The sequence below is a fragment of the Vombatus ursinus genome, unplaced genomic scaffold, assembly GCF_900497805.2.
Source record: "Vombatus ursinus unplaced genomic scaffold, bare-nosed wombat genome assembly UNPS02012515.1, whole genome shotgun sequence".
Classification (NCBI taxonomy): domain Eukaryota; kingdom Metazoa; phylum Chordata; class Mammalia; order Diprotodontia; family Vombatidae; genus Vombatus; species Vombatus ursinus.
Genome location: NW_020952293.1, coordinates 535,963 through 560,168, shown reverse-complemented (window position 1 = coordinate 560,168; position 24,206 = coordinate 535,963). Strand labels below are relative to the sequence as shown.

The following is a 24,206-nucleotide window of genomic DNA, read 5'->3' as shown; positions in this document are numbered from 1 at the left end:
TTCTTCTTCTTCTTCTTCTTCTTCTTCTTCTTCTTCTTCTTCTTCTTCTTCTTCTTCTTCTCTCCTTTCCTGTCCCTCCTCCTCCTTCTTCTTTTTTCTCTCTCCTCTCCTCTTTTCCTCTTTTCCTTCTTCATCTTCTCTCTCTCTTTTCTCTTCTCTCCTGCCCTTCCTTCCTCCTCCTCCTCATCCTTCTTCTCCTCCTCTCTCTCTCTCTCTCTCTCTCTCTCTCTCTCTCTCCTTTGAAATCTCCCTGAACTTGGATAGTGCCCAAGAGAGAAGCAAACAAAGTGCCCTTTTCAGCTCTGCCTGAGCAGGAGAAACCTCAGAAGACTTCTAGTTCAACCCAGACCTTGGTGGGAAGACCCTGCATGGGAGCTTATCCAGCCTCCAGCAAAGACCTCCACTGATAGAGAGCTCATTAAGTGGGTCTATTCCCTTCTACGGGTCAGGAAGCTTTTCCTGGGCCGTCTTCACCAGTCCTGGGTCTACCCTCTAGGACCAAGCAGGTCAAGTGTGTTCCCATTTTTGATAAGCATGGGAAGACAGTTATCATACTTCCCCATCCCTCACCTCCACAACAGTCTTGTCGTCTCCAGGCTCAACGTCTACTCCAATTAATTTTAATTTTTTTTCCCATGTGGTGGGTAGCTATTTATTTCTTCCACACAAAAGAAATGCTTCACATAAAAGACTAACAAATAGGCAATGACAAACACCGAAATAAGCAGTAGCGACTTATATCTCCTGTTATTCTCTTCCTGGAGGTCGACACTAAAATATCAAAAAAAGCACAAAAAAGTGCCTGCTAGATCAGTATTTCACCTTCAGTTCAGCACTGAATCTCTCAAAAGTCCATATTTTCTGGCAAGCCAGGCCAGGAGCTGTGTTCTCCCTCCCAAGAATGGTCATCTTCTCCTCTGACTCTGAGACTTTGGACTAGTTACTTAAATTCTCAGGCCTCAGTTTCCTCATCTGTAAAATATTCCAGTATCTTTGCCAATAAAACCCCAGGATCAGGAACAGTCATACATCACAGAAACAACTGAACCACAGGTACTTTCTCTAAGTACTTGGAAAACAAAAACAGGTTAAAAGATTGTCTTAGTCCTTGCCCCCTGGGAGCTTACATTTTAATTGTAAGACAACACATAAAAGAGATTGAAAAGGGAGAAGGGTAGAAAGTCCAGGGAGAGTCAGGAGTTCTAGCTTGGAGATGAAGTCATGGCTGGTCTAGGGCTCCTCCCTAAAATGGAGGGTCTGGGGGAAGCAGCCAGTGAGGGGGAGAGGCTGGAGGCAGAGAGGGTCCTCACAGTGGGAGAAGTAGTCCAGGGATGGAGTGGGCTTCCAGGGGTGCCATGTAGACGGTCAGGAGTGCACTCTAACCACTGGGCCAAAATAAATGTTTGTTGAATGAATAAATTAATTAGCTTAGTCCCTCCCCTTCCCCCCACTTCATTCTCATGTGAGGGACAGGGAATTTTTAGACACCACCCTTGAATTCCTTTTTAAAATTTTTTTTTATTTTTTTCTTTTCTTTTTTTATTAATTTATTTTGATTTATCGACAATCACTTCCATAAGCTTTTGAGTTTAAAATTTTTCTCCCCCTGTCTCCCCACCTCCTTCCCCAAGACGACATGCAATCTGATATAGGCTTTACATATACATTTCTATTAAAGATATTTTCACATTAGTCATGTTGTAAGGAAGAATTAGAACCAATAGGAGGAACCACCAGAAAAAGAAAACAAAACAAAACAGAAGAAAAATAGCAAATAGTATGCTTTGATCTGCATTCAAACTCCATAGTTCTTTCTTTGGATGTGGATAGCATTTTCCATCATCAGACCTTTGGAGATGTCTTAGATCCTTTCTGCTCACTTCACTCAGCATCAGTCCGTGCAAATCTTTCCAGGTTTTTCCAAAGTCAGCCTGCTCATCATTTCTTCTAGCACCATAGTATTCCATTACTTTCATATACCACAACTTGTTCAGCCATTCCCCAATTGATGGGCATCCTCTCAATTTCCAATTCTTTGCCACCACTAAAAGAGCTGCTATAAATATTTTTGTACATGGGAGTCCTTTTCCCATTTGTATGATCTCTTTGGGATACAGCCCTAGAAGTGCTATTGCTGGGTCAAAGGGTATGCACAATATTGTAGCCCTTTGGGCATAGTTCCAAATTGCTCTCCAAAATGGTTGAATCATTTCACAACTCCACCAACAACGCATTAGTGTTCCAATTTTCCCACATCTTCTCCAACACTGCCCTTGATCTCTTGAAAGCTCCTAGACCCAGGATCAGTTTCCCCCACTCTCACACGAAGCCTGTGGCTTTGGCAGCACCATCTACACTCTCCTCACTGGCCTAAAGTGAGGGCACCATCAGCCTTCTCTGGAATGGTGCCCTGCGGCCACAGCTCACATTCTTCTGGTAAGAAGAGATCTATTCTCCTTTCCTGAATTTTTGCATTGAGGCTTCCATAAGATCCACAAGGCTCAAACAGAGATCCCTCTTCACCCCCAGTATTGGAACACTTCCAGCAGGCTTTCTCCTCCCACATCCACTCAGTGTTTTCTTAAATCATTCCGTGCTCCAGGGTCCCATCCCTTTGCATCAAAACTTGGCCGCGGGTAGCAAGGGACGCCCCCCCAACCCACCCCCCATACTGTGAAGATGGAGTCTAGACCCCTCCGTGATGTCCCTAGACCTTTTAAACACCTTAAGTTGGTCATCGTAGCCTACTGGATTCTTTCTCCTCTGAGATGTGGCCGAGCCCTGGGTCAGTGGGGTGTTGTGGGGAGGGGCACAGGGAGAAGATTCCCTTTCTCTGTTGTGGGGTGACCTCAGCCCCCCATGGTGACAGCTACTTTAGTCTGGTCTCCCAGTATTATCACCAGATCCATCCCTATTAATTCCCTTTGTGGGAAGGCCCTTTTCTAATCCCATCAGAGCCTTTTGAGGCTTGTGTTGGGAGCACCGTGGACCAGTGGCTGGGCACTGTCAGACCAGACAAGGTAACTGCTTGGGGACTGTGACTTTCTCTGGGCCTGAGAGAAGGGGAACCTCTAATTGTAGGGGTGGGGACAGGAGGGAGACTCATTGGCCTACCTCCCATAGTCTCCTGAAACCTCTCAGGATCGCTGGGGAGGCTCTCGTCTCCCAGAAAAAGGGACACGGAAGGATGGGGTGGCCAGAGGGCAATGCTAAGTTACAGCAAGCCTGATCCTAGCCTTTGTGTTTCATTCTCTGGGGTCCTACAGAAAGGAGAAACTTGTCCTCCCACCTGCACTGGAAAAGTCTTCTAGGGTCAAAATAGATTTCCTTGTCAGTCTCCGAGGAGATCAGTTACTTTCCTCTGTGGCCCATCTGTTAGGAAGGAGATGGGAGAGAATGTGGAAGTGGAGGGATCTGCCCCGTGTCAGGCAGGAGAATGTTGGACGAGGTAGGAGGGAGGCCCTTACCAGGTCAGCTGGCTCTGTTTCCAGGCCAGGCTAGAGGGGGAGCAAGGGTTGAATCAAGAAAAACTTCAGGGAAAGCAGAGTCATAGAATTTAAGGGTCCTAAGTGAACCCCAAAAGTCACTTCATTTAACTTTGACCAGAATTTGAAACTTCTATAGCATCTCTAAAAAGTGGCCACCCAGTCTCCACTTGGAGACCTCCTGTGATGGGGAACTCACCACCTTCTCAGGGAACCTCTCAAACTTTTCTAGAATCCTTTGTGAGGCTTTTCCCTTTGCTTCCATCACCTTCTAGCATACATCATACTTACTTATATCATCCCTGTTCTCTCTCTCCTGCTGGATTGGCTTTCTTCTTATCACCAGCATCAGCATAGTAAACATGCATTCAGTCCAATAAACCTTAAGAAACTTCTATGTCCTAGGGTACTTGACTAGGTGCTCCCAAAGCAAATAAAAAACAAAATCCCAAACAATCCCTGCCCTCAAGGATTTATATTCTCCAGGGGAGATACTATAGGTAGAGAAGAAAGTAAATGAATATTGCATCCAAAGTGTCTTCAAGAGGTGGGGGACAGGACGCTTTCTATGGAGGATAGCTAATGGGACTGGAGAGTAGGATGTGAAGGCAGATTAATGTAAAGTAATGCTGAAAAGGTACGGCATGGGAGGGCTTGAAATATCAGCCGAGGGGTTTGTGTTTTGTTCATAAGGGGCAAGAGGAACCCACTGAAGATTTTTGAGTTGGGGGAGAGGATGAAGTGACATGATCAGATATGGATTTGGGGAATATCATTTTGGGGGTTGCATAGATGATAAGAAGGGAGGGGCGAGTCTGGAGGCATGGAAACGAATTAGAGGAAAGCCGAATTGAATCTACAGCATTGACAGTAATAGTAGCCCATTGCCCAGATAGGAACTACCCAATAGGCAAGTCACTTTACCCTGTTTGCCTCAGTTTCCTCACCTGTAAAATGAACTGGAGAAGGAAATGGACTCCAGCATCTCTGCCAAGAAAACCCCAAATGGGGTCACAGAGAGTCAGATACGACCAAAAATGACTCAACAATAACAGTAATAATAGATATTTAATGAGCGAACAAATGAATGAGTAAATAGTCCCATGAAGATTAGGAGGGAAACAAACCGAAGCAGAGAGGTAAGATTGAGAGTTCAGTTGGGATTCGCTGCCCAGATTCAACTTAACTTTCCCTGCCAGGGTCCTCAGTATCTTCATCCTGTCCCTGCTTCTTCTGTTGAAGAAAGTGTCTGATAAACTATTTTGCATTCCCATGAATAACTTTTAAAAGATACGGTTTAAAGGAGGTGATGGGAAAGGACTCTTCCATCCAAGGAAATAACTCCATAATGCCAGCATTTTAGGCACCAGAGGGAGAGATATTTTGGGGCTAGTTTCCATAGCCTGAAGCAGAGCTTAGATTGGGTCAGAACTACAACAAGGGTGCTGCGTCCCAGGGCTCCAAATGTGGAGGGCCCAGCCAACACTCGTACGAGTCAGCAAGTAGAAACGACCAGGCTTAGCACAAATAAGAGAGCTCCCAGATGGCCCCTTCAATCCTCTCCCTCTCTAACGCATTATCCCCAGGTGGGCTCCTCCCTGGTCCTGACACAACCAGCATCTTCCCCGGGGCAGCCTTCTCAGAAAGAGCTCTGTGTATCTCAGGATCCCTTTCCTCAGAGGCTGGTGTCCTCAGTCCCTCAGCCCACAATGGAACCGTGTGTCCCTAGGTCCCTGGTGTCTCTGTCTCTGCCTCCCACATTGCTTTACCTCCCCCCAGCTGAATTTCTCTTAAAAAGTTGGTTTCAGGACAGCCAGTGTTTTAAGCCAGTACTTCTAGTTAAAGTTCTGGAGAGGCAAATTCAGAATTATAGCATCAACTTTAGAGCCAGAAGAGGCCTTAGAAGCTACTGAGTCCAACCCTTTTATTTACATTTGGGGAAAGTGAGGCACAGGGAGTTTAAAGTGACTTGCCCAGGAGGACACACCTAATAAGCATCTGGGGTGGTATTTGAGCTCAGGTCTTCATAACTCCAAGCTCAGTACCCTACCCACTGCACCATGCTGCCTCAGAAATCATTTAGCTCATGCAATGACGTGCTCAAAGTCACACAGGAAAAAAGCAGCAGAGACAAGTGAAAGTTCATGACCAAGTTCAGTAGCCAGAGTGATCACCTTGAGGGATATAGAGGGTCTAATAGGGTAATTAATTCATCAGGTTATTCATTAATTGGGTTTCTAGAACCCTAGAGGGGAGTGGAAGAGTGTGAAGGAGCCAGAATCCAGAGCCTCAGGGATCGTGGAAACAGAGACCTGGAAGGGAGTGAGCTCAGGCCTGTGCCCCTCTGGCGGGCTTCCTTGTCACATTGTGCCTTATGCTTCTCTGGCTCTCTACTAGAACGTAAGCATCAAGAGGGCAGCCACCTTGTCTTATGTAAGCTTTGAATCACCCCTCGTAAGGGGCTGAACAACAGATGCTTGGGAAATGTTTCTTGAATGAGTAAATGAATAAATGAGTGGGTGAGGAGGGAGGGTGTGACAAGAGGTTCTGGGAATATTTTATATAGTTTATTCTAGGGGTGGGGAGCCCGTGGCCTCGAGGCCACATGTGGCCCTCTAGATCCTCAAGTGTGGCCCCTTTTTTTTTTTCCAGTTTAGGCCATGGGTTCCCCACTCCAGGTGTAGACTTCCACAGTCAGGCCTCCTGGATACGGTCCCAGCTAGTTCAAGTTATTATTCCCTGTTGTTATACAGAGTAAGTGCAGTATTGAGTTTGGGGTTCTGGGTTCTAAAGCTGACATCTAATCCAGCTGCCTCATTTTACAGACAAGGAGGCCAAGGCCCAGAGAAGTTGGGTATCTAGACATGTAGAGGTGACTTTCTCACAGTCACATAGGTAGTAAGTGGCTGAGCAGGATTTGAACTCGGTCTCCTTGATTCCACATTCAGTGTTCTTTCCATTGTATCACTGTACCTCTATTCATTGAGTCATAATCAGAGAAATAGTCATACATGGAATGGAGTTTGGGGAGAAAGGGAGTCAAAAGGATAATAGGGGAAGTGGGGACTGCTTCAGCTCTGTCTCCCCTGATTGGGATAAAAGCGATCCTTTGATCTCTCCCAGAATGGGAGTTTGACCCACTGGGGCTCCCTGCAGCCCCCCAAGGTGGGAGGCTGCCATTTTCAAGTTCAGGCCTCTGTGGCAGATGCGATGGGCAACAGATGGCCAGGGGAAAGCCTGAGGAACAAAGTCTTCTCCCTCCCTCGAGGTGAAGGCATGTTCAGCTGGATTGAAAGAGTGCTGCCCCAGCCACCGAGCACCCCTCAGAAGATCGGGGCAGAAGAGGAGGCAAAATCGGATCTGGAACCGGCACCAGCAGAACCAGAGATGAAGGAGGACCAGCCCGTGAGGAGAGAGGAGCCCGAGCAGGTAAAACTGGTCCTCGGCGGTGCCCTGTGCCACAGCTCCCACTTTGAGAGAGCGCTGGGAGGGAAGCTCATTTTAGAGAAGAGAAAACAAGCCCAGAAGGGTGAAATGTCTGGCCACACAGCGAAGTGTCTGAGGTGGGATTCCAACCCAGGTCTTCCTGACTCCAAGTCCAGTGCTCTACCTACTGTACTCCCTGGCTTCCTTGGAGGGCTGGTGGGAGGAAGCTGCTAAAACATGGCACAGAAGGCCAGCTTCCCCCAGCTGTTTCTACGTCACCTTCGTGTTTGATCACAGTAGCCCTGCGATGTCAGCAGCGGTGGTAGCATCACCCCCATTTTACAGAAGAGAAGAGAATTAGCCTAGGTCTGATGCCATGACCCGTAATCGCACTGGTCTTAGACTCCCATGTGTCGCTGCGTCCTTTCTTTTCTCTCTTTCCCTCCCCTTGCCCCCTACCCAAATATCTCCATGGGGCCCATTTCTGTTTAACTCGGAGCCTTGGGAGGGTGGCTGAGGATCCTGACCCCTTTCTGTTGGGCTCTCCTTAGGCTCCAAAGGAACCATCCGGATGTACAGAGATGCCTCCCCAGTGCAGGAACCCGGAGGGTGAGTCCACAAAAGCCTCCCCAAGTGGCCTCTGAGTCACTGCCTTGAAAGCCTGGATGAGGAGGGATGGAAGCTTAATGATAACAACCCCTCCCACTAACCTTTTTGGGCAGATGGATCTGGGCCATCCCATTCTGGCGGTCTCTCCAGCTGAGCCATTCCTGAATCTCCTCTCTTTGTTCAAACCCTACCCCAGAGAGCAGTTCAATGACTCGAGAAGGCCGGACTTCAACATTATGCTTTTATTTTTCCTAGTCCCCCAGGAGACTGTGGAGCCGCTGCCTACATCTGATTCAGCCCGAGTTCCTCTGGCTCCTGGGAACAGGTACCTGCTCTCCCAGGGGATTGATATCCTGCCAAGGGCTGGCACTGAAAGGAGACAGATGCTTTCTGGTGGCGGGTGGGGGCACAGGGAGACTGGATGGGAAGCAAAGCACTCAGCTTTTATGGGCAAAGACCTCAATGATTTTTTTTTTTAACAGCTGCTATTTGCCAATAGGTGGAGTAATGGTGTTTCTTAGGGCTGAGCACCAAAATTAGACTGGTTGCACAAAATCAGCAACCTCTCTGATCGATCTTCAATACCATAGCCAAATTGATACTAATAAGGAGTAAGTCTGCCTAGGTCACTCTCCTTCTCAAGAGTCTTCAATGTCTCCTGGTTGCTTCTGAGATCAAACAAAACTCACTCTGTTCAGCATTTAAAGCCCTTTACAACCTGTCCTCCGAGAACAGAGGTAGGGAACTTGTGGCCTGGAGGCCACATGTGGCCTTCTAGGTCCTTGGGTGCGGTCTTCTGACTGAGTCCAATTTTTACAAAGCAAATCCTTTTATTAAGGGGATTTGTTCTGTGAAGTTTGGATTCAGTCAAAGGGCTGCACTTGAGGACCTAGAAGGCCACATGTGGCCTCGAGGTTGCAGGTTCTCCACCCCTGGCCTAGGCCATCTCCCATGCTCTGAATGCAATCCTTCCCTGCTTACACGTAGAATTCTTACTTCCTTCAAAACTCATCTCAAGAGTCACCTCTTACAGAAACTCTATCCCGATTCTCCCCACCCACCCCTAGTTGATACTGTCCCAATGAAATTACTTTTTATTTGTGTATATGTCTTCTCTCCCTCCCCTCCCCGTCCCCATATTGAATATTTCTTGAGGACGGTGTCTCCTATTTTTGCATTCATGGTATCTAGCATATAGTAGGCCCCTCACACATGCTTGTTAATAATAACAGCTAGTGTTTATATAGTGCTTTAAGCTTTACAAAGCACTTTACAAAAGTCATCTCATTTGATTCTCAAAACAACCCTGTGAATTGTACCAGAGCCGGGATTTGAACTTGATTCTTTTGACTCCAAATCCAGCAACCCCTGGATGCTGCCATTTAGGCAGAAGGTGTGGTTTCTAAAGTCTGCCAGCTGTAAATCCTAGATGCTATTGCTCATCGCAGAATGAGGTTTTCACGGGCTGGAATAAAGTCCAAGTTCTAGGACCAGAAGGGTCCTCAGAGAGAAATCATCAAATTCCACTGTTTCATTTTATAGTCTCAGAATAGTTGAGTCACACACATAGTAAGAGGCGGAATATGAACTCAGGTCCTGTGTCTCTGTCTCCAGCAGTCAGGGACGGCTTTCTGGAATAGAGAGTACTTGATCTAGGCCTTAGAGGATTGGGGAGAGAGGTCCCTGGGCTGGGAGTGATGGGGTCTTCACTGACTAGAGGCATGTGCTGGGGATAATGAAGAGACTGGTCTGCCTGGAGACAGTGTTTCTACTCCAGGAGGTTGTGGGAGCTGAGTATGGAGAGGAAGTGTGGGTCAGTTGCCAGAGGGCATGGGATGGCTGGGAGCCAAGAGTAGAATTCCCTGGGAGGAGAGCCACAGCCTATCAGAGATGGGCATGGGAGGAGGGGGCAGTGTGTAGAACTTAATTCTAGTTCTTAATCTTTATTATGTCATGATCCTCTTTTGGAGTCTGGTGAATTTTATAGACTCAGCAGAATAATGTTTTTAAATAAATAAAATACAGCAGAAATTACAAAGGAAACCAAATATATTGAGAGATGGCACTGTTTTTCCCATCCAAGTTCACAGAATCCCTGCAACCTACCCTTGCTTATGAACGTCTGGTCTAGAAGATGCACAGTGGTGGGAGGGGGGAGTGATGGAGAGTGGAGGTGTGGTGGCCACTGACCTAGTTGTTCTCATGGCTCTTGTCCTTTCAACAGTACCAGTGGATGGGTCCTGACCTTAATGACAAAGGGGCTCCAGAGAGTGGTCCCACAGCCTCCCCAGGCCCTGATCGTCCAGAACGTGGAAAGCAATACCAGTTTTCCTGACCAGGTACCTGAGGGGAACCCAATGTGGGGTATTAGGTGCTAATGTTTCTGCCTCCGTGTTCTTTGAAATGGGAGATGCCTCTAAGGCAAGTAGTCTTGAGCCTTTCTGGATTATGTGTCCTCTGCAGGCTGGAGCACAGACCCTCGGGAATGAAGAAACATTGGGCCCAGGTAATGACCTATTGAACTGTTGCCTTCCCTCCTTCTTCCTCTCCTTCCTTCCTTCCTTCCCTCTGTGATGGGTGAAATCTAAAATAACCGAGAAAACAAAGGTCTGAGCTTCCAAGCATATTTATTTATTAACAATGTATACCAGTTGCACAACAAATCAGGACCAGACCTCCTCAGCTTGGCACTGGACCCCAAATACAGGGAGAGACAGATTTTCATGCATAAAAAAATTAATGGGATAAAAACCAGGATACAAGATTAGGTAATCTGATTTCTAATTGGAGGAAAGATTAGGAATTTTCCAAGTTGCGAGGAAGGAAAAATGAACAGGTGCAATTCTCTGAAATCAGAAAAAGGAGGCATCCCACTCCCCCCAAGCATCTGTATTTAATCAAAGGAACAAGGAAACAGCAACTAATTGACCAATATGGGACCAGTTTTCAGATAAGACATATGGATTGCTTGAGACGTACAATTGTGAGAAACCTCTTTGCATCAGTCTTTGGATCTGACCAGGTTTCTGATCAGCAAAACCCGGGTCCTTACTTAAGGGTCTGTCTAGGCAGTGGGGAGAGGTGGTTCAACTTCCCAACCACATAGGGTTAGGTTCAAACAGCGCAATACAGTTTTCTTACAATTCCCATAATTGAATAAAATTTTCTCACAGGGCAGAAGTTGAACTAGATCCATAATTGCATAGAAAAGGAACTGAGCTGGCTCTAGAATTGAGTCACAAGATGGAGTCAGTTTGGTTCACAATTCTCACAATTCCCTCCCTCTCTTTCTTTTTTCCTCCTTCCCTCTCTCCCTTCCTTCCCTTTTCCTCTCTTCCTCCCTTCTTTTCTTTCTTCCTTCTCTTTCTCTCCCTTCCTTCCTTCCTTCCTTCCTTCCTTCCTTCCTTCCTTCCTTCCTTCTTTCCTCCGTTCTTCCCTCTCTTCCTCCTTTCCTCTCTCCCTCCTTTCCTTCCTTCCTTTCTTCTTTCTTTTCCTTCTTTCCTCTTCCCAGCTGTGACTGTCTCTTGCGGCCTCCTCTTAAAATCATAGCCAGACACTGTCTGGGCTAGAAGGAACCTTAGAGATAAACCAGTCCAATCCCTTCCTTATACATGTATATATGTACCCCCACATACACACAGATGTATTTATAATACATATCTGAGGCACATATGCATACATAACACACACTAAATATGTAGATACGCACGCATGTAGTACATGTTGGTGTATGTCCACGTATGCATATACATATTACAGGTATATATAGATGTATTGTGTGCATACAGATATGTATATATGACATGTGTCTGTACGATATACAAACATGCACACATAAACACATGTGAATACATATTATACACATATATATACATACATATACACATACAGAGAGAGAGAGGGAGTGAGAGAGAAACTGGGACCCAGAAAGGAAGTGACTTATGTAAGGTCACACAGCTAACTAGTGGCATAGTAGATACTGGAACCTTGACCTTCTTACTCCCTACCCGGACTTTCCCTCACTATATCATGCCTGTTGCAGGCTGACTGGAGGGTCCTACTAGATCTTAAGAGCCAGGGCAGGGTCATATTGACTTATATCTCCCCCAGGGGATAGGTCTGGGTTTTTCTGGAAGTAGGTATTCAATAAACATTTATTGACTGAATGAATGAATGACTGTCAGGGACGGTCACTGGGTAGAGCAGGTGGCCATCTCTGTAGTAGAACTTGGGGGAGCACTGAAAAACCTTCCTCCCTATCCTGTATCTCTTCCTATTCATCACTTATGGAACTTAAATCTTTCTACTGGGCTAAGGCATTATCTTTAGAACACCCCTGTCAAAATCCTGCTGTGCTATCAGGGATAATAGATTGGACCCAACCCACCCCCACTCTCAAATATGGAATAATTTTTTTTTTCTTTCATCAAGTTATCTGATTTACTCTAGTCACTTGGTAGGGCTCTGAGGGGAGGGGCCCACAAGAGAGATATCAGTTTCTATCTGTATGTATCTATCTATCTATTTAATATAAATATATGTCAACATGTACATATATAGCCCATATGTAGAGAGACAGACAGACAGACAGAGAGACTGAGAAGGGGAGGGGGAGGAGAGAGACAGACAGAGAAAGAGAGAGAAGCAGGTTTCTTTTCTGAATGAGGTTAGTTTGCGGTGGCTGTTACCAGTTCATGTGTTCCCTGGGCACACACTAATCGATGGATGAAGAGGAGGCTTAGTAGTGTGTTGGTGGGAAGAAGAAGCCAGCCTTCACTTCACCTCTGAAGTGCATAACGTACATGGGGAGGCACCAGGGGTGTGGTGAATTGAGAGCCTTCAGGATCTTGCAACCAGGCAGACCAGGTTTCATGTCTCTTCTGACCCCTCTGAAATGTATTGATGGACTATGGGAAAGTCACTCAGCCCCTTAGGGTTCTGGGAAATCTCTAAGACAACTGGGAGTCCCTGCATCAATGGAATCTCAGATCTAGTCCTAATCCCTAGTACATATGGATAATTGAGAGGTGATCACTTGTTCTGTCCCAACCCTTCTAAGGTGTCTGGGTTTCTGAGAGTGAGCGTAAGCCCTCTAAGGCAAAGGGACTATCTTTTTTAGCTTTTGTGCAGCCCATAGTCCCCAGGTACCCACCCTTTGATCTCTTTTGGTTTATTATCCTTACAGGGTTGGCACCAAATGACAACATTGACAACCAGGACAAGGCGTAAGTCTCCAAACCCATGACCCCAGAGATCTGAACCTCTATTGTGGGGAATCTGGTGCCTTCAGAGGCGTGAGTGCCCTCTCCGTGTCTGACTCATGGAGGGCAGTCGGAGATGGCTCTGAATACTCCAATGGGTTAGACCGGTTGGGTGTCTTACAGGGAGATGGGGGCTTTGGAGAATCTTCTCTGACATTCTACTCCCTGGCTCTTAGTCAGTGTGATGTCTAATAGAAGCTCTGGACTGAGAGTCAAGAGATAGAGGAGGCAAAGCGAGGGTGGCTAGTCAGTGGTAGAGTAGAGACTGAAACCCAGATCTGAATGATAAGACCAGTGTTGTTTTCACTACAACATGCTGCTCTATCTTTTATATTCACTGCATAGGGGGCTTATTAGTGTTACTAGACTGGTATAAAGGTGTATGGAGTGTTCAGGCAGACCAGCACCTTTGGTGTGAGGGCTGCTGAATGCTTTTCAGGGCTGTTCATCCACCCAACTCTCACCTGTGGCTCCAAGAAGCTGTAGCATGCACACTGGCCACACCTTGGTAAACCCTCTCAGTAGAAGGACGAAACCAGGTTGAGGGTGACGGACAGGCTCAAATCCAGCAGAGAGTGAGGGGGATGTCTACCCCAAGCATGTGAAGACTTTCCCTGGAGGAGTGGGCAGATCAGAACAATTAGTTCCAATGTCCTTGAAGGTGGCTGAAGCAGGCACTGTGGAGCACTCAGAGCTTGGTCAGACACGGAAGATGCCAAGGTCATCCACTGCATCCTGGGCTGTTGCCGGCTGTCTTGACTTTTCTCCTGTCACTGGGTTTTAATGACTCTGGAAGAGAGAGTGAGACTGATAACTTTGTGCAACTGTGCCTCCCTTCAATCCAATTCACTCACAAGTCAAGACATGACCCCTTGATGTCACTGATTCTCTTCAAAAAACCAAGGATAAACAACAACTACAGCAGAGGTATAGAAGAAAGCTAGGAGTCAAGGTAGACCCTAACATTGGCTGGGATGCAAGCAGGAAGGGGATTAATGATGCCTATTAGCTATTTAGGTGGTCTGGAATCAAGAAGACCTGAGTTTGAATGTTCATGATCTGTGTGACCCTAGGTGAGTCACTTAACCTCTGTCTGCCTCAGTTTCCTCAACTATCATATGAGGATAATAATAGTACCTACTTCCAAGGGTGATTGTTAGGATCAAATGAGAGATTATTTGTAAACCCTGGCACATTGTAAGTATTGATAAACACTTGTTTCCTCCCTCCCCTCTCCTTTGCAGGACTGGAAAAAGAGTCATAAAGTGGCTGGTGCAGGGTTTGGACAAAGTACTACCACAGCCTCCACCCCAGCTCCTGAAAATTTCTGAGGTGAGCAGGAGGATGACCTTCCCCTGGGGCAACAGGAATAGAACTAGTGGGAACAGACAACCTGTGCCCCTCCCCCAGCTCACAAGGCACAACTAGGGTGGGGCCATCTGGGCTTTGTCCTGGGCTACCAAATTTAGAGAGTGCCTATGCTTCTTTTTAGAGAGTTTCTATGCTTTGGTGGCATAGAAGCAAGAAGTCAGTACCTAGTTGGAGAGCATAATTAGCTTACAAAAGGAAGCTTCTCGGTGGCATGATGCCGGGGTGAGCTTTTCCCTCACCTCACCCAGCAGGGGCATCAAGCCAGCTTCCCAGCTTCTTTGTCTCCCAGCCATGGGTCTTGATTCATCTCCCCTCCCCTCTATCCGAAGGCAGCTTTCGGTAGCTTGCCCTAAGGGATAGTTTGCAGCGTTCAGCCCACGTGCAAAGGATTCCTAGCCGTAACTCCTATCCCATTATCCACATCTTTGTCAATGCTTTCAAGCAGACCAGTGTCAGAGGGAAGGCTTGGTGGGCTTCTCAAAAGAACAGTAGTCTTACAAGACCTTTTCATTCTAGCTGCTTGGGACGAATGATAATGCCTCAGTTTCTACATTTGTAAAATGTGAGGGTTAGACTGGAGGATCTCAGAGGTCCACAGGCTGAAAGTGGCTAGGCTGCTGGTGCTATGTTAAGAGGTGTTTTCAAATTGGCATTGAAGAAGGGACACCCAGACCAAAAGGGCAATCGTGTCCACCCTCTGCCTGACCATCAAGAAGAAGCAGAAAACTCATAGGAAACATTGGAGGTCATCTTGTCTAGCCCTAACATTTTACAAATATGAAAACTGAGGCACCAGGAAGTTGAGAAGTGACCTCAAAATCCTCTAGTCTAACTCTCATGTTTTATAGATTTGTAAACCAAGGCTCCCAGTGGCTGAGTGACTTGCCCAAGGTCTCATAGCTTAGTAAGTGTTGAGGGTAGGTTTCAAACCCAGGTCTCCTGAATCCTAGTCTTGTGTTCTTTCCACTAACTGGTCCTACCTCAATCAGCAAATCTTTGTTGAATGCCTACTATGTGCTCAGCCCTATACTAAGCAAGGTACACTGTAGGCACATTGCAGAGGAATGGAACAGACAGAAGGAAGCTCCTTGCCCTCTTATATGCAGGTGACAATTCAAAGACAGCACAAGATAGGATAGTATCCAGAATAATGATGTTAATAGTGGCAAAAGAGTTTGAGAAGGGAGATATCAATGCGCAGCTGAAGTAATCAGGGGAGCCTTCTAGAGGAGGTGGGGACCTGGGACTGGCTTTAAAGGATGGGGATGATTCCAATATTAAGAAGAAAACAGAGAGAGGCCATGCCATGTAAAATCCAATGTAGGATTTTTTTTCTCAAGATATTAGTATTTAGAGCTAGATGGGGCCTTAGAAATTGTCTTCCCTATTCTCTCCCTGCCATTTTAGAGATGGGAAGACTGAGGTCCAGAGAAGTTGAGTGGTCACATAGGTAATAGGTGGAAGAACTGGGTCCAGCCAGTCATACAAATAAAAACTGGGATTTGAACCCCTGGATTCTCAGACTAGATCCAGGCCTCTTTCCACTATATCGCACTTTTCTCTCTCCATGGATCCAGTGAAAGAGGGAGGAGATCAGGACAGGATTAGGAAGATATTACAGTTTTCTAGTAGCCTCACACTTCCTGAGTTAAGTCAAATCAACAAGCATTTATTAAGCACCAACTATGTGCTAGGCATGGTGCCAAGTGCTGAGGTTACAAAGAAAGGTGAAAAGACAGTCCCTGCCCTCAAGGAGCTTACATTTTAATGGAGGAGACAACAGGCATCTAGAAAGGCTCAATTTCCTCAATCCATGCTATGTGGGTGTACGTCCACATCCACCTTTGCTTATTTATGGGCACACGTGTATGTGATGACAGCAAATCTGGTGAGACCAAAACTTTCGCTGTTGACCCAAATGGGTCCAAGTCTGATTAGCTCTGTGCTCTTGGGCAAGTCGTTTCCACTCTGTGGACCTCTGAACTGGGTAGGACCCCTGGTGTCCCTTCTGGCCCTGACATTATATGGTGGATGAGTAGATAGCAAGACCACATTCCTGGGACCCTGATTTAGTTCTCTGGTTTTCCTGTCCCTTAATCTCTCATGAGGTCTGGAAGCTTGGGTATAAGCATTACTCCAGCAAACCTCGTGGGGATTAGGGCCCCAAGAATTTCATGGTGGCCATGTTCTCTGGAAGTGGGGAGCGTTCATGAGTTAGGTCTTGGTTACAGGTATTTTAAGAGCCCCCAGCAGTGGGCTGACCTTTGCACAACCAGCCTGAGCCCTGTGTTCATTTCACTGAAGTCTATGAAGTCTCTTGTCATCCCCCAGCTGTCCTGGGTCTAGGTTGTGTGTGTGTGAGGGGTGGGGGCTGGACCTTTTGACCTTGTCCTCTGTGATTGGAGTGGATGGAAGTTTCCCAGTAATCAATGTTCTTCCTGTTGATACAGGCAGCCTGTACTGGGCTTGGAGAAGCAACTGCAGAATCAGGTGAGGCTCGTGATGGACAAGCTAACAGCTCCTGCCTGGGTGTGGCTTAGCATCGAAAGCATCCAGGGAGGTTGGGGGGAGAGGGGTAACTGGCCTGGACAGGTAACAGGTATTCTACTTGTCTAGAGCTCAGCCAACTTGGACTAGAGCTGGGAGAAGGGAGTGCTGAGCAAAGTCAAACTAAGTGTTTTTTGAGTGGAGTGGGGTGGGGGAAGGGGCTTGATAGATGATGTTTTTCCAGGCCCATCCGGGGGTGCTTGGGCAGCTCAAACCTTGATCCCACTGTGCTGTCTTTGGTCCTTTTCTTTCTCGCAGTAGCAGCACCCCCAGAAGCCCAGCCAGAGCCTCAGGCAAAGGAAACAGAGCTCCCACCAGAGAGCTGTGCCCCAATGCCATCTCCCCCAAAGCCTGAGGAGCCCCCCACAAACCAGGAGAGCCAACCAGATACCCTGGCTGCCTCCTGCCTCCCTCCTGCTGGGGATCATGCCAGGTAACTTGGAGAAGGGTTCAAGTTTTCCAAGTTCCTTGAGGTTTCCTGCTCTCCACTCTCCAAAGAAGGAGGAGGAAAAGTAGGGGGTGGATGGGTGAGATCTAACCAAGTGAAATAAGACAGGGATGGTGGGGGATAGAAACTCACCCCTTTTCCTCATCCAGGTCCAACCCAAACATGACACTCTGATTAGCTAGGGGGAACAGTGGATAGAGTGCTGAGGAAAACCCTGAGTTCAAATCCAGCCTCAGATGCTTAGTGGCTGTGTGATCCTGGGCAAATCACTTAGCCTCTGTTTGCCTCAGTTTCCTCATCTGTAAAATGGGGATAATAATAGACACCCATTTCTCAAAATTGTTGTGAGGGTCAAATAGGATAACATTTGTAAAGTGCTTTGCAAACCTTAAAACATTATATGCTAGCTATTAGCTAGTATTTTTATTAGCTGTTTGGTGGCAGCAGTGAATTGGCTTCCCCTGTCCTTCAGGGCCTCTGCCCTGGTCTTTTTCCTTCTCACATCTTTAAGCTCAAAAGGAAGATGAGTTTTAGGAAGGACAGGCATAGGGCTATGGACACTGGGGAAGGAGGACTCTCAGCCAGATCCCCTAGATCAGACTCTAGAAAATCCCAGGGGACATGGAACGAGCCAGGGAAAAGCAGGAATCACAGGTCTGGGATTGTTTCCAAGAGAGTTTTTCTGTCCACCAGGCTGATGGGGTGGGTCAAGAGGAGACTGGAAATGGTGATACCTCAGCCTGTTCCTCGTGTGAAGGTGGTGCAGGTGAGTGAAGGCTTCTGCAGTGTTAAGGTGCGGCTCCGGGGTTACCAGAGAGGAGAGAAACCCTACCCCCAAGCTGCCCGTGGGCCAGAATTGGGAAAATGCCCACTGGGGTGGTGGTGGTGGGGTGTCATTGATATAAGGACAAACCTCCAGGTGAGAAAACTCCTTACACCAGTGCGGGTAGCACTTCCTTTGTAATTTAGTGTCTTAGAGACTTGGCTAGACCAGTGGTATCCCTCAGACCAAAATAGGGACCACTAAACCACACATAAAGATCCCTCTTGGTGCACATCAGCTTAGAAAACTACATATTAGCATCATCTATGTTCTGTCGTATTTTAATTTATTTTGCGAACTTCTTCCCAATTGCATTTTAGTTTGGTTCTGGGCGGCCCTGGGGAGGGTTGTAGGTACTTTTTTTATCGTGCGGCTGTTTCTGGGCCCTCAGAATCGAGCCACCCACATATTAGCGTCTGTCAAGGCTTGTCAGCCTGTTCTTAGAACTGGAATTGTTCTGTGGGGATAGGTACTCGGACCCAAAGTTGCCTCTCCTACCTCCGCTGCACCCATCACTGCGATGGAGTACCTTCTATGTAGGCACACACATCTACACATATTTATATATATTTATTTGCACACACACACACACATATACATATATGTATATGTACTATCTCTCCCATACACTAAGTGCTTGATGAATACTTGTTGATTGCTTTAACAGGCAACAGTTAAGTGCCTACTATGTGTGCAAAAGATACAAAACCAAAAATGAAACAGTCTTTACCTACAAGGACCTTCTATTCTACTGGTGGTGGGGGTGGAAGAAAGGAGATTTGACTCATAATAGGGAGCTAGTGAGAATTCTTGAGCCGAAGAGTTACATGATATTAATATAAATGTATATGATTGATTATTTGTTTTAATAATAAATATGATAACAAGTAAATAACATGATGTTATTATAAGACATAAACAATAATATAAATAAATAAAATAATTATAAATTATAATAATAAACTATTAACTTATATAATTAATTATATCAATATAATAAATATTAATATATAAGAAGATGGATCTGTGTAGGGTCAATGGAGGGGGTGGAGCCTAGTGGTGAGGGAGGAACCTTTGGCTATGATTAATTTTGTTTCTTTCTGATTTTATAGGAGCTGGAAGCACCCACCGAGTGCCCCATGCAGAACAGTAAGCGATTGATTTGGGGGCCCTTGATTTGGGTGGGTCTCTGAGCTGGATTAATTTGTGCCCTGTGGTGTGAGCCCATGTAAACCTGGGGGCTGTGCCTGGTCCAGCTTGATGCTCTGTGTCGTGAAATGATGCCTGTGATCACCTGTGCTGGAGGTCGGCTGGAGCATTTCAGCCTGGTGTAGATATGAGATAGTGCAGTGATGAGGGGATTTGGTTTAAAACCATCCTCATGAACAGATGCTAGGTCAAAGCAAGTGGTTAAGGAGGAGCATATGGTTAACTTAATTCCTCCCGTGGGCTAGGTATACCTTAGTAAATGACTCATCCTTATTTAAAAGGGTAAGTTAAAATGTCAGGAGTTCAGAAGTGTCCCTGCGGAAAATTAGAAGTGCAGAGGCCAAGGTTTGAGAATTTAAAAAAATAATAGGTAATCCTATAGGAGGAATGGGACCAAAGTGGGGAGACAGATTAGTAAATGGAATGTGAGATGTCCAGGGGACTGTCTGTCTCCTCAGGTGACACTGGGTCAGGGAAGAGGCAGGAAGGTTAAAAGCACTTATTAACTGTCTATTGTATATCAGATACTGTATTAAGCACCTTACCAATATTATCTCTTTTGGTCTTCACAACAACTCTGGGAGGTAGGTGCTATTATTATCCCCATTTTATAGGTGGAAAAAACAAAACAAAACAGGCAGATAGAAGTTAAGTGACTTGTCTAGGGTCACCTAGCTAGGAAGTATCCGAGGCCAAATTTGAACTCAGGTCTTCCTGACTTCAGGCCTGGCTCTCTATCGACTGTGCCACCTAGCTGCCTAGCTGCAGCGATGGTTTTAGGCTTGGGGAATCCCTATGGAGAAGAGGCACTGCTTTGTCTGGCGCACCTGGGAGTACCCCCTACTCAATGGGCTTCAGTCTTGTCCAAGGATTCATGATGCAGCTGGGGGTCTAGGTCTGGGAATTTGTGTCTAATGGAGTTTCCCCTCCACTAATACTGATCAGAAATTCTTTGTAATTTATGGTTTTAGAGAGCTGCTTGAGCGCAGTGAGGCCACACTCACACAGCTAATATGTGTCAAAGATGGCACTTGAACCCAGGTCTTCTGGACTGCAAGGCCCAATCTCTACCTATTACTCTATAGTACTTCTCTGCCTCAATCAACCCACCATTTGTGCATGGCACTGTGCTTGTATTGGAAACAAAAGGACAAAAATAGAGGAGTTCCTGCCCTTGAGGGGCTTACAGTTGAGCCAGAGGAGACAATATGTTTATAAGGAGATACAAGCTATCGATACAAGTAAAATTGTGGGTGAGAGGGCATTTTGTAGTTGAGATGTGCTTGGCCAGAATTTTGAAGTACAAAAAGGATTCTAAGAGTTGGAGGCTGGTGGGAGTGAGTACATTCTAAGCTGGAGATACAGCCTAAGGATTAAAAATTAAAATGGCAATATTGGTTAAGGTCTAATTCTTTTACTTTTCAAAATACATCTCTATGCATTATCTCATTCCATCCTCACAAAACTTCGAGGCAGGAGGACTGGGGTTTTTTTATTACAGTTTGACAGATGAGAAAACTAAGACCTGGAGAAATGAAATTATTGACAAAGCCAAAACTTGAACCCAGGTCATAAACTCATAGGATTTCCAGCTGGAAAGGACTTTAGTGAGTTCTAATCTAACAAACCAAAGTGAGTGGTCATGTCGCATAATGGGTAGGGCACCGGATTTGGAATCAGGAAGACCTGGGTTCAGCTTTTACCTCAGATACTTCCTGACTATGTGACTCTGGACAAGTTACTCAACTTCTCTTTGCCTTAGTTTCCTCATCTGTAGAACGAAGTGTTAGACTTGATGGATTCCAAGGGCCCTTCCAGTTCTATGTTTTTGATCTTTTGATCAGAATTTTTTTTTTTTGGAGAGGCAGCATAGTAGCCTCTCCAAAGGCTAAGATTCTTTCTAACCTTAACATGTGATCTTATGAATCTGCTCATTTTATAGACAAGGAAATTAAAAAGTAGACAAGTTAAATGATTTGCTTGAGGTCATACAGGTTTTTATTGGCAGAGCCAGAATCTGGACACCAGCCTTCTGTCTTTAGCTCCACTGCTTTCCCCCCTACAATAGGTTTCCTGGTCCAATTTCCTTCACCATTAGAAAGTTATTTATTTTTCAATTAACGGAGCATAATGAAGTCCTTTCTGAAATTTCTGCTTATTGGCTCAAATCAGAAATTTTTACCATTGTTCCTCTTCTGCTTACCATGAAAGGTCAGAATAGGGAGCTCTGTCCAACAAGTCAGGAGGTAGGAACCTAGGGACAAAGGCCCCAGATTCCAGGAAACAGAGGCGAGGAGGGGAAGGTGAAGCATTGCAGTCCTTTGCAGGCTATATATTCTCTCTGATTTCATGGTGGCCTTTGAGAAGCTTGGAGAGGGTGCGAGATGTCAGGGATCCTCCTTCTCACTTACATAGCTTCACTCCTACTCAGTCCTCTCTCCTCACAGACACTCTACATACATACACAGGGGCTAGCTAGTTTCTCTAACACCAATCTTTTTATTTTTTTAATTAAATATTTTTTCCAATTAAATGTAAAAACAACTTTAACCTTTTTTTTTTTTTTTTTTTTTTTTACAATTTTGAGTTACAAATTCTCTCCTACCTTCTCTCCTCTCCCCCTCACTGAGAAGGCAAGCAATTTGCTAAAGGTCTAATGCCAGGCTTGAGGCTACACCTGCCTGTCTCAAATCCTGGTTGAACCACCAGCAGTTCTGGGGCGATTCTGATCACCTTTGCCACCTTGCTGCCTTCGCACAAAGTCATTCCTCCTGTTGCTTGGGGCATTGCAGGACCTGGTCAGTATCTCTTCTGGAGGCCTCCACTATCTCTTGCTTTTTTCTAGAGGTGGGGGCAAAACATGGCAGTGAGTGTGGGGAGGTGTTATCACCACTTTCTCCACATCTGTAGGGTTTCCTTTGAGGCAAGGTTCATAATCAGGCTAAAAATGTTTCCAACTTCAGCTCATTCATGGGTTTCCTCCCCTTGACTCATGGTACCATAGGAAAAGCTAACACTCACCTAGAACTTTTAAGTCTTACAAAGGGATCTACAGTCAGAATCTCATTTTATCCTCACAACAGCTCTGTGAGGTAGACTCCGTAGGTACTATTCTCTCCATCTTACAGATGAGGAAACAGATTTAAATAAATTAGATGGTTTACTCAGATTCTCAGAGCTAATAAGTGTCCCAGGTGAGATTCAAACTCAGGTCTCTTGATGCCAAAGCCAGTCTGTTGTCCACCATGCCACACCAATCATGCATCTTAGGGGAGATGTGATAGCTGTACTCGGGTTTGAAGGGATTAGACTCTCTCTGCTTGGCCCCAGAGGGCAGAACTAAGGGTGCTGGGTGGGGCTTGCAAAGGAATGAAGGAAGGAAAGAAGAATTTATTATGCTACCACTTTGTGTCAGTCCTAGGGTATATGGGGTGTTCAGGGAGGATGAGGACCTCCGGTGGGAGGGCCACTGAGTCCTTTTTAGGGCTGCTTATCTCCCTTTGGTGTTTATCTGGCCCTCAACTCTCACCTGTGGCTCCAAGAAGCTGTAGCATAAGCAGCAGCCACATCTGTAAAACCATCTGGGCGGTCTAAACCAGGTTGAAGGTAACTCATGGGCCACAAACCTGTCGGTGATTTAGGGGATATCTACCCCAAGCATATGAAGACTCCCCATGGTGGAACAGGCAGATTCGTTCCAATGGCCATGATGGCGGCTGAAGCAGGTGCTATGGAACACTTAGAGCTTGGTCAGAAATCAGAGATGCCAAGGTCATCCACTCCAGTCATCTTGACTTTTGTCTTGCCACAGGACTTTGATGACTCTGGAGGAGAGAGTGAGGGTGATGACTTTGTGCAACTCTGTCTCATTTAAATCCAATTCACAAACAAGTCAAGATATCACCTTGTGACATCATCAGTCCTCTTTAAAAATGAAGGACAAACAACTTTGTGCCAGGCACTGTGCTATAAGCACTTTACAGATATTACCTCATTTAGTCCTCAAAACAATTTTACAGTTGAGGAAACTGAAGCAGATGAGGAAACTGAAGAGGTGAAGTGACTTCTCAGGGTCACATAGCTAGTAAATATCTGATTTGAACTCAGATCTTCCTGACTCCAGGCTCAGTGTTCTATCCACTGCACCATCCAGCTACCTCTAAATTTTCAAAGAAGCAAAAGAAACTTCCAATTACTTAGAGCTGTGGGAAAGTCAGTAGGGTGGAAGCTCCATTCCTTTCTCACTAGATAGAGGTCTTCCATCAAAGGCTGCATGAGCACTTGGGTGTGTTGAAGAGGGTATCCTTGTTCAAGCAGAAGTTGGGCTAAAGGGCTATTGAGGTGTCACCCCACTCTGAGATGTTGTGATTTGGACTCTCTCAACCCCTTCGCCTTTCTTTCCATTCTTTCTGTAACTTCAGTGACCTGAGATCCTCCACTAACACAGATAGCACCTTCTCTGTAACTTTGTAGATAGGCCCTGAAGGGCTTAGAAAAATTAAATATAGTAAAAGAAAGATTGAGGATGGAGATGGCACTAAACTGGGGGATTATGTTTCCCACAGGGAGTGGGATCTGAGCTGAGTCTTGACGGGTGCCAAAGATTTGGGGATACAGAGATAAGGAAGGCATGGGATACAGTGTGTGTGAATGCACAAAGATGGGGTAGAGTCTCAAATGGGATGGAGGAACAGTGAGTAGATTGGTTTGGTTGGGATATTGTTTGTAAAGTGAAATAATATGAAATATGGCTAGAAAGCTAGGTGGAAATCAAATTGTATAGGACCTCAACTGGCAGGCTGAAGAGTTTGTTTGTTAGCCAATAGGCATTACAAAGCTACTGAAAATTTTCCAACTGGGCAGAGATATAATCAGATCTGTGCCTTAGGAAGGTTATTTTTGCAGATGTGTGGAGAATGGATCAAAGAGGGGATAGATTAGAAGCAGAAAGACAAATTATAAGGCCATTACAATAGTTCAGGGTAGATATGATGAAGGCCTGGAATTAATGTGGTGACTTTCAAGGA

At 45.8% G+C, this 24,206-nt stretch overlaps 1 protein-coding gene across 1 annotated transcript in view; it reads left to right on the top strand.

Annotated features, from left to right (window-relative positions):
- The first annotated feature begins 6,761 nt into the window (after positions 1 to 6,761).
- Positions 6,762 to 24,206, top strand: part of CNGB1 (cyclic nucleotide gated channel beta 1) — a 97,161-nt gene continuing 79,716 nt past the window's right edge. The window contains exons 1-6 of the mRNA XM_027857909.1: positions 6,762 to 7,048; positions 7,463 to 7,520; positions 7,634 to 7,845; positions 16,603 to 16,727; positions 16,958 to 17,132; positions 17,841 to 17,992. Of these exons, the coding sequence (XP_027713710.1) occupies positions 6,762 to 7,048; positions 7,463 to 7,520; positions 7,634 to 7,845; positions 16,603 to 16,727; positions 16,958 to 17,132; positions 17,841 to 17,992 (1,009 nt within the window). The remainder of the gene's footprint in view (positions 7,049 to 7,462; positions 7,521 to 7,633; positions 7,846 to 16,602; positions 16,728 to 16,957; positions 17,133 to 17,840; positions 17,993 to 24,206) is intronic.